We start from the raw sequence: 11,776 nt of genomic DNA on the forward strand, positions 1-11,776 counted from the left end.
TGCATGAATTATAAATACATTCATTACTAAAAATAAATTATTTCAAATTGCATGAATTACTAACATTAATTTTTTATCAATTATTAAAAACCAGTTCATTAATTTCTAAAATTAAAATTTTTTGATAATAGAAAAATACCAATGTAACTGTTAGAAAGCAAAAATATATGATTCTAGGATACTTAACAATCAAGACTAAATTTGCTTTTTTTTTCCCGTTTCGATAAGTTGTATTTATCAAAATCGGTCGACATAATAATAAAATTGAAATAATCGCCGAAAACGACAGATAAATAATAAAATTAATTCAACTTTCAACTTTTTGAGTCAATTAACTTTAATGAATACATATTATCACAAAAAGAGACCATATTATGTTTATCAAGTTATTTTAAATTATGAGCAATAAATAATGATAGAACATTCCTAGTGGCTAGTTATACTTCAGACATGACGAAATTAATTGGCAATGAATCTACGTACGAAATTACTGGCTTCGTTAATTCAGAAATTTCATTCTGTTAACGAAAAAGTATACACATCAATTTTTTTCCGTATAGATCTTTATTTGAATAATTCTTCAATATTTTCATTTGTTCTAACTTCTCGGACCAAAACTGCTTAATTTACTTTCATTTTTTTTTTTTTTTAGTTCTATCCAACTCCAAAAAAATAGCATTGTCACCAGTTTTTCCGCCATGGCAAGCATGTAAATTATTCAAACTTGAGAACTACTGCTATATAACGATTAACAAATTCGGCTTGATTTTACGTCCACAAAACCGTTTTATATATAGATTGGTAGCAGAAAAATATTCCACAAATTAATGATACTTAATTCCCCAATACATAAAATAGAAATTTATTTTAATATATTAATTTTCAAGCATTCTGAAAAGTTTTTCAAATACCAAACAATATTTCGTAAGAAAAGAGAGAAGATGCAAAAATATTTTTAAAAAAGGGAACTAATTAAATTGTAGACTTAGCATTGATAGGCTTAATATTTCATTGTCTTTAGATTAATAATTTTATTTCGAACCATTTAAGTAACACTAGACCGTCGATGGACAATCGATTCAACGACTCATTCGCCTTCAAGAATTTGTTTCTGAATTAGTGGCATACTATTTTGCAAAAAAACATCTCTAGTTAAATTAAAATCCCACGTAAAATAAATCAAAATCTTAAAAGCTTCATTTATTTATTTATGTATTTCGCACATCAAAATTGAAACCACAAAAGCCGCAACAAAAAGAATATTTTCTTCTGTTAAAATTGTTGAAAGATAAAAAATTTTCAAAAAAATCATGAAAACTTTGTATCGAAATTCCGCTTCGACCACTTCCCAATTAAAAAACTTGGAGACTTCAGCTTTTTTTATTTCACCCATATATTTTTATTTTTACTTTCATATTCTGAATCATTTAAATATACCAAATATACTTAAATTTGAGTAACATTCTTAATTAATGCATGCAAACATCGAGCGTGATTTTAACAACTGCTATTTTTTCATTGGCACTTTTATATAATTGTAAAATACATAAAAATACAAATAAATACAAGCGACCTGCATCAAAACTCACTCTTCTTGTATAAAACTCAGTTGCCTTATTATTATTTGTATTTAAAAATAATAAAATCTATTACTGTTGTTACATAAAACTTTAAAAAACATTATTCCTAAAAACAAAAGAATATTATCGCAAGAAACATTTTCACAATAATCAAAATTATTAGAAAACAGTTATGTTTATTAAAAATATAAATATTCTGATTATTAAGAGCTCTTAATGTTTTCTTTATTAGAATCGCAACACCATATTGTTTTATCTTTGAAATTTAATAAATAGAATTTCGTTTTCAATAAACAGAATTCATTACGCGCGGAACTGCGTAATCACAGAGCGAAAAAAAAAAAAGAAAAACACAGCGAGTAACATAATATGAAATAATATGCAAAAGCAGCGCTTTCATAAAAACACTCCTTTTTAATTGTGTGAATACATCTAAAAGTGCAATCAATATATGAATGGATACGGCAATCAGATACTTCGGCAAAAAATTTGGAACAATTTCTAAAACATTATATCAACATTTCTGCAGTATTAACTAAATTAGAATTATACAAAACTTGTACCGGAATTTGGAAATATTTTGTAACTACAATAGAAAAGTATTGGATATACAGCGCTTAATTTGGAATCATAATAGCATAAAGAAGAAATCTGAGTAATGCACCAATATCCTAACATCTAGAACACTCAATGAAAGCACAGTTAAATAAAGTTCAAATTTAGCATGTACCAGTTCAACGAATATAAAGCTCTAATTAATCTTCGCTAAGATCCTCTTTATCACCTAATATAATTAGAATTTGTTTTTCAAAACAGGAATAATAACAAAAAATCATCCACTTGGAATAAAATAAATTACTACTTAATAATCTTACAAATTTGAAAATGATGACCAAATGATTTAAACTTTGTACTAATGGGAAACACTTGATAAAAACTACAAAACATCTACACGATTTTACTCAAGAAATCAATGGGGAATTTTTAAGGCAAAGTTTTATTCATTTTTTTACTTCATTTGTTGTCTTCCCTTTTCTTATAATCGATTTAATTTAGTGGCATTGTCTTCTGAAAGCGTTGTAAAAAGTTATGATGAGAATTCAGCACTCTATTTTATTTTTTAATGCACTAACCTTATATTTAAAAATACGCAAATTGTCCTTATACAAAAATATTAAAAGTAATTCTTTATCCAATTTTACTATTACTTTATTTCTATTATACAAATCATGACTAACTTATTCGTTTAATAAGCATATGTATATGCAAGTGATTCAATAATATGGCATGTTACAAAGTTCAGTTTCGAGGACTTAAATTTCGATCTTTAAATTGAATTTAACATACCATAATTACTTCTCATTCACGAAATTTAATTAGCACAGAGGAAAAAAATTAATTTGAAAAGGTCATAATAAATTTTTACAAACTTAATAAATTAATTATAACTAAGCATCACGATTTTGTTTCATTATTAATCACAAATCAATATCATGCGTTTTGAAATTATTTATTACACCTCCTATCCTTAGTTTCTTCTTTCTTACTTTCAAATGCGCAATTAGTTTTCGTCGGTTAACTACGATCCGTTTGGTAGCGGCTTCGTGATCATAGTACGATCGCTCACGTTGATACTAAGTAGCAGAATCGCCGGCTCAGATAGCATCTGAATAATTTCAAACCAGGCCATTTATCAACTGAATGGGTCGAATCTTGTTTATCGACTGCGTGCTTTCGTAAGGTTTTCGGTTTCTTCAATTTGAAGAGCGTATATTCAGAACTGAACTAAATACAATAAATTGATTCCTAGTTATGATTTAATTATGAATATGTTAAATTTTCAGCTGTTATATTTATCTATTAATTAAGAAAAAAATAATTTAATTCATTGCGTATTAATAAAATATCTTCAGAATGCAATCCTGAAAAAACTGTGCCCTATTTCTAGCGTCGTCTATTTATTAAGTTTTATTTATTAAGCCGTAAAATTGCATCTCTTCAAGCAGCGATAATGATTTCTCCTCGAATAAGTACAGCATGGAGTTTGTTGGTCCAAAGCTTGATACATGCCTACATTTTCTGACAGGACATGCTAGATTTAATTTATCTAAATAGTTGCGTTTTGAGATTATTGCGTTCACACACACATACGAATACACAGACTGACAGACAGTCAACTATTTGACAAAATTGATTCAGAACTTGAAACAGATTTATAGTTTTTGTCATAAAACCGTAAGTCAAATTTCATACACTTGGCATGTGGCAATTTATAGTTATCAAATTCGCATATAGAAGGGCGAACAGATTAACAGACTTTTTGTAGAGGAATTTCGTTCAAAATTTGATAGAAATCTATAAATTTGGTGTAAAGACCGCATTCTTAAAGTTTTTTGATTACTGTTTTCACAAACCAACAAACATAATTCCAAATATAATTTTTTGTACTCAGAAAAATCAAAATCTCGGTGTCAAAAAAATTAGATTAAAAATTTGATTTTTAATTTGGAAAGTTAAGTACTCGGGGCTCATTTTTCAATATATTGATTGAAGATCTTAGAAACAACAGATCATCTAAATGCATTCAGTAAGAATATGGTTCAGTCAATAATGAATTAAAATCCTATATAACTATGCTACATTTCATCTTTTCTTTTTAATATGTGCTTTAAAATGTCTCTTTTTTACAGCAAAATTCTAGATTTCCTCAATACAGCAAGTTAACATTTTTACTAATATTTGCCGGTTCGCATACTTCATCCATACGTAGTTTAAGTTTTTAAAGCAAAGGAGAAGAGGTGATTGCGCGAAATATAAAGAAATAAGAATTGAGTTTATCCTTTTTCAAAAAAACGAACATGTACGGAAAATATTTTTCAAAATAATTATCTTTCTGTTGATACCTTAAGGAAATCATAAATTCTTGGTTTTTAAATTCAAATTCACCTCCAGACAATTTCGGTCCAGTTCAACAAGTCCCTTAAAGTAAACATGCTACCTATTTCTAAATACACTCAACTTGAAAATCTTCCGAAATACGAAAATATTATTAAAAAAAGGAGAAATTATAATTTTTTTTAAATTATACATTTAATATATCTTAACGTCAAACGTTTTATACATTTTCTCACTTGTTAGATGATACAAAACGTAAAAATAACACACAGTGTTGCACAGCAAACTGAGAATACGGTTCTAATTAAATGATGATTCAATATGAAATCAATCATAATTAATCATAAGAAAAAACTCTTGATTCAGTTAGAAGTTGAAAAACAAAACCGTCAAAAAATTAAAAACGCTATTTCTGTAATGTTTATTTTATGATGCATGAACAGAAATTCTTGTTAAGATTATTTATGCTCCTACATAGATGCAAAAATATCAAGATTTTTTTCCCATCAAATATTTTCATGTGATTTTGTTTGAATTATAATACTACTCGTCTAGAAATTTTAAAATTAAATCAATATTATTTTATTTATTACTTTTTATCACATCAAAAATTATGCTCTCAAAATTCATCATCAAAAATTCCTTATATTTTTGATTAAAAACAATTCTATTAGAAACTAGTGAAATCAAGAAGTAAAATTACATAAAATAATCTGAAGAATATATAATATAAATTATTGCATCTTGAAGTTACAATTTCTGGCAATGAGACCAGAACAAAGTTAGAAACATTTATTCTTTGAAGTTAGAAACATTTAATTATACAAGAAAACTGAACATATGATTTGTTTTTCCCCATGTATATGCATCAAGATATTTCTAAGTGAATCTATCCATTAGTTAACTCGTAAATCTTTTGTGTGTGCTTTAATAATTAATATTTAATATAATAAATCAGCATTTAATATGAGAATGGAATGAATAAGTACGTGACTATGATGTCTTCAAAGGTAGTCATAGGCAAAAGCAATAACAATTATAGTCATCATAACCAACTATAAAAGGGGACATATCCACAAGATATTTCAATAAAATCATCCGTAATTAAATAATTATTGTGCATATATAATATCTACATTTGTCATAAATATCTGTGATCTAAATAAAATTTTTAAAAATTAATTTTTTTCAGCGAAGTTATACACTATTTTATAAAAATAAGAGGCTTTAGTATCGGTATTGCTATTATTTCTGCTCATTCAATATAGAACTCAGTGATCTGAAACCGAAAATGAATTAAGATTTGGTATTACATATTCAAATTAGAACTAAACAATAATTTTATCGTATCAATTCAATCCAAAAAATAAACTCTGAAAATACACAGTATTAATTAATTAATTTATTTGGATTACTTAACAATCGACATAATTCATAATGTTCAAAATTTGAATTGTTTACGACAAAACTTTGTTGGACACCTTATAAGTGTTTTACAAACACATTTTCGAAAATTTGCGACAATGGTACTCCGAAGTAATTTGTCCAAATTTACAAAAATTCTTCAAAAATATTATTAACGAAATGGCAAAAGAAGATACACATATACGATCTGTAAAACTGACTTCCTATTTTGACAATACTTTTGCTTAGATCAACATTCTGACAGTATGTTAAATCAATTCGGAGATCTAGGATTTAAGATAAAAAGTTCTGCATTTTGTTAGAAATTTACAACATTTTTTTTTTTAATTGTAGAAACTATGGGAAAATCTTTACAAATATAGTTAATTGCAAAGGCAAGAATGTAAAAAAGAAAGGACTCCTTAATCTAAAAATTTAAATAAGAATAAACATTAATAGCATTTGCATCAGTGAATTTATTAATATTAAAAAAATTAATATTTTGATACAAATTTATAAATATGAACAATTTTAATAATCTGCAAATCACATTTAAAGTTTCATTATTTTTTCGGCAGCATATTTTTACAACAGCTCATTACTTTTACACTACTATTAAAGTGTATGTATATAAGATTTCGTTTCCCTCATTTATTACTATAAATGAAATAATTTTGAGTTACGTTTCCGTTCGGTTTCTTTTTCCTTTTTTTTTTTTTTTTACAATTAAATAAGACATCTAGTTTGTTACAAAATCCATGATTATGAGAAAAGTAAGGGTTTAAAATTTAAGTTCATTGTGCACCTTGTTCACAAATAATAATACAATAAAATTTCAGATTAAAATTCGCATCACTAAATTGAAGGACTATATTTTATATAGTTGTAATGATCTTTGCTCAGGGTTTACTTCCTACATTAAGAAATCAATCAGCACAAAAATGTTCTTGAAAGATAATGCAAGCAAATAACGTAAAACTATTTCAATAATTCCTAAGCATTTCAATGAATTTTATTCTTTTAGGTGCATTGCAGGAATTTTATTTTGAATATAATTTTAAGTTTTTCTTTAAGAAAGCATTTAACATTTCCCGATACTAACATTTCTTAATTAGATTCAAACAGTACTTGGATTTTTTTTTTTTTTTTTTTTTTTTTTTTTTTAGAATGGGGATTGAAGGGAATCTAAGGTTTGGTAGTTAAATGCTTATTATACATTACACATATTTTTAAAAGTCTTTATTTCCTAATATTATTTCACTTTTCATTTCAGACAGCGCAACTAATATTTTTTTTAAAAAAATCGTCATCGAAATGTCTATCAAAGTTAAACATTTTCTTAAAATAACTTCTTTTAAAAATGGTAACAATCATAAAAAAATATTAAGTAAATTTCATTTGCATAGTTAAAGAAGTAATTCTCACGCGCAATGTATCGTAAGGCCAGAGCTAATAGTAAAACCCAAGTGACAGAAATTTCTCACAATAAATTAAAATAATCAACATAACAAAAGATACCAATGAATAGTTCTTTACTCCGCCATTCACCCTTAAATACACTGAAATATAATGTAACAAAATAAAGTTAAAAAGAGAATACTTCATTTTAAATTTCTCAAAAAGCGGTATCAATATGGATATTCTTGGTTGAAATGCGATTCATTTTCATTTCTGTAGGTGCCAATTTCATGCAAGACTAACTGCAAAAATTATAAGTCGGATTTTGATTAAAGCTTTTGATGTCTTACTCTTAGCTATCTTCTTTTTGCAGTTCAGTGTAGTTCAATTATATTTAAATTATATGAGAACATTTGTCAGTAATTTCTCGCTCAAAGCAACAAAAAACAAACACTGCTCGGTAGGGAATCGAAGTATACAGATTTTGTTTAAATCTGGAAGAAAATTAATTTATTATATATTTTGTAATAAAAGTTAGTAGGAATCAAAAGAAGAATAAAAACTAAAAACTCCAGGGAGAATATAAAAAAATAAAATTTAATAATCTCTATTTATGGTAAAATGCAAAAACTTTTAATATAGATATTATGTTTATGCAATACAACTTATGTTCAGTAAAACCTGATCCCTAGAATCGTATAAAAAAATGCGAAGAAAAAAAGTAATAAGTAAGATATAATAAAAGACACAATTCATATACTAAGATTGGAACGAAAATAATAAAGAAATTAAAAAATGAAATTATTGTGTATTTCACAGCAGAAAAAAATTAACTGAAGGATCCAGATTCGTTGATTAAGATCCACGAAATGCAGAATCATCCAATAATTAGGATAACACATTCAACTAAGTTTCAAATAAAATTATTCTATAAATAATAGCATAAAGTTTCAAATGTTTTTGTTTATTTTTGAGGCAACAGCTGAAAAAGCAGCGAATAAAAATATTCTGCAGCTTTCCACGTGCGATACATATGGTCAAACCATGCCAGATGTTTGATGTTTTGTGAAGTCTCCATTTCAAGGACCATATTCTGAGTAACAGTATTTAAAACACAAATTCTTAAGAACTATTATAAAAATTTAGTTTCAGTAATTGAAAGAGCTTAAAATTAGCCCAGGATAATTAAAATTAATTCCTCGGTTATTTTTCTGCACATGTTTATACAGACAAAGATAGAATTTCAAGACAGCAACAATACGTACAATAAAATGATTAATTGTGAGAACATATAAAATTAACAATCAATTAATTTTGAATTAACTCTCAATTTGCGAAAGTATTCATCAAATATTTTTAGATAGAATTGTTTTAAAAATTTCAAATTGGCTTACTTAGTGAAATATACATTTCTCAATTTTCTAACAAAATTACTAAAGCTTTTTGATTTTCTAAATCATTTGTGTTAATTTATGTTGACTTGGAAAATATCAAACCAACTGCTCATCTGACATATTTTATATTGTGATTCAATATATGGAAAATCATAACATTTAATTAATTTGATAACTGTGTGCCGAAAATTAGTCAATTTCAATCAACTCGGGTATTAAACACACACACACACACAAAAAAAACAGGGAAATTCATAAAACAATATGCTACAGCCAGATTTGGAAGGCAATATACAATAATATTTCAAAAAAAAAAGGTACAATAATGCGGTATGTTTCAAATCGCAAATGATTCATATAAATAAAAAATAATAATTGAAATTAGAAAACACTCACCAATAAGACTACGGTCGATTGTAAATTCATTTCCTTCTATTTTTTCTGATTTCACCCCCAAAAAATTAGGGAAGCTATCCATAATCCAATTGTGTTTCAGAAAGTCTTTCTCTGAACAACAATAATACGGGAGTTTCTTCTCCACAACCGGCGACGGCTCTAGGAACTCTTACTTCGTAGAGCATACAATAGAACTCTAATAGCGACCCCGCCATTCCAGCTGTGTGGAAGGATTGGAGTGGGAGGAGCGAGAGTGGAAGGCGAGGCGAAAGGCGTGGTATGCTGCTCTATTGGCCAAAAGTACCTATAACTTAAGTCGTAGGCGTTACAACGTCTAGATTGAAAGCGATATTTGCTTCTAAAACTGAATTGGAAGATCCACTAACTCTCACGCAGTATATATATAATTCTTGTTCTTTTATCTTAAGTTGTTATCTTTTTTCTCATGTCATTTGGATGATATTTCATCCTTTTTTTATGACGACTCTCACAGATTTCTTACCGTCTAAGAACGAAGATGAAATTGTTTTTAAAAAAATATTTCAATATAAAATATATTCCATTCTATTCAATCATTGACATTTAATGATTGCAAGAAAATTTTTTTTTTCAGTTACCTCTTACCTCTTTTTATGCGACACCTGTCTTAGCGTACAAAATGTATGTGTTTGAACGATTCCGTTCAAAAATAATAGTTTTCTCACCGTTCAACACCCTACAGTCGGTTTTAAATGTGTAGACAATAATACTAGGAAGTATTTGGTCAGTGCATTGACTTAGAAAACTAAGAAAATCTTCGACGCTTTAAAATTTATCAAATCATTCCACGCAGTTTCTGTAAACATGAACTGTTATTTCATTCAACATTCAAACAGATTAAAATTAAATCTATAACTTAAAGAACTGAAATTTTCAGATTGGTTTGAATGATAGTTGTGAGGTCGCACAAAAGAATGATTTTTAAGCAGGTGATGAAAACAATTCAGCAGATATTCAAAGATCAATTTCCTTTTTAACAACAGCACAGGAATCATTCACATTGATATTCAAGAGCAAGTTTCCTTTTCAGCATTTGACAAATTAGACTTCAGAATTTCTTACTTTAGTTTTATTTTAAATATTTCGTATTTGAGGAATATGATAGGCACTTATATATCTTACGATAATATGTTTGTTTCATTTAGTTTGTTATTATGTAACTACTCTGAATGGGAATAGGAGTGTACATTACATTATTGTAAAATGAAATATAAACTCAAAAAGGAAACGAATAATAAGCATTTCAAAGGCAGATGCCCATCTTTGACGTACCTGTCAAGGATGGGAATTTTTTTCTTTTCATTTATCTCAGATCTCATTTTTTTTCTCTCTCTTTTTTCTTTTCTTTTTGTTTAGCAAAGAAAAGTGAACACAAGCATTATCAGTGAAAATTTGTTTGATGATTGATACATTGTAAATAATTCTGTATCAGTTCAAGGGACTTTTCGAATGTCAAAAGTTTAAATATAGAAGTTTTAAAGAATGGAAATTGATATATTTCTTTTTTTCATTATTGGTTGCAAAGATTATTATGTTTTAAATTGTCTATGTCTTCAATTTTGACAAAATTGAAATTTCACGTTATTTTTATTCTCATGGCTTTCAATCTGTTCTCTTGCTAAATTAAACAAGAAAATACTGCACTCTAATTCATTTTGCATTTACAGTTAATTTTCGATTTCTCTGTAGAAAAGCGGTAGCTGATGGTAAAGTTTAGAATTCGCTAAACTCGACGAGAAAAAATGGTGCTCTTCAATTCATTTTGTCTCTACAATTAATTTCTTCGTTGTTGTTTTTTAAGACAACGTTGATTTAATAGTAGAGTTTCGAATATGGAGGATCACAAGTTGGAAAAATAATTTCACCCAATATCACTGTATCTATAGCATAATGTACATTAACATGCCATCATGAGCCAAACGCCCTGTCATGACAGGGGATTTAGTTTAGTTTTTTCAACATCCAGTTCAGAAGTTACATGGCCGTTAATCTAGGCCAGACCTTGTAATATCGAATCAGAGTCAAGTGACGAGGATTTAAGAGAGTGAAATACTGACTCTTGGATTGTTCTCGGTTCAAAATTACGAAATCTGTTCATAATTGCACTTTGAAATGAACTAAAAACTATTAGATGCAGCTTAAAATGTGCTCAAGAATTTTCTCATGCCAGTAATAATGGTCATATAAGGTGATAAATATTAGCATTTAAAATTAATCAATAATGTACAGCACCACAGATCAACTTTTTAATGAGTTTTGAAAGCTAACCACTTTCATTCAAAATATTATATTTATTTAAGTTTTAAAATATAAGAGAACACGACCGATGAGTTAATCTTCAAATGTCCTGAGTTTCAAATTTGGTACCAGACTTTTAAATCGAATTGTACACTTGCGATTGGTTTCTTTTTAATATTTAGCTGTATATATGTTACCACTGCTTTTGTTCTTTTGAACAAAAGTTAAAAAATAAACTTCTGCTGTCAAAATTGTTCAAATGATATGACATTTTGTTTTCCCGCCGTATTGATCAAGTAACATATTTTTAGAAAAAGCTTAGCGGAATAAATATTTGACGTATTTTAATTTTTCGAAAAATAAAGATATTTTTGAGGTAGGTGAGTATCTTAATTTTACTATTATATAATTATTTTTAGCAAGGGCCCGTTT

At 27.3% G+C, this 11,776-nt stretch overlaps 1 protein-coding gene across 1 annotated transcript in view; it reads right to left on the bottom strand.

The window, feature by feature from the left end:
- Positions 1–9,201, bottom strand: part of LOC129959653 (uncharacterized) — a 223,654-nt gene extending 214,453 nt beyond the window's left edge. The window contains exon 1 of the mRNA XM_056072541.1: positions 9,068–9,201. Within this exon, the coding sequence (XP_055928516.1) occupies positions 9,068–9,149 (82 nt within the window). The 5' untranslated portion in view covers positions 9,150–9,201. The remainder of the gene's footprint in view (positions 1–9,067) is intronic.
- Between the last annotated feature and the right edge of the window lie 2,575 nt (positions 9,202–11,776).

Source organism: Argiope bruennichi, chromosome X2, assembly GCF_947563725.1.
Source record: "Argiope bruennichi chromosome X2, qqArgBrue1.1, whole genome shotgun sequence".
NCBI lineage: Eukaryota > Metazoa > Arthropoda > Arachnida > Araneae > Araneidae > Argiope > Argiope bruennichi.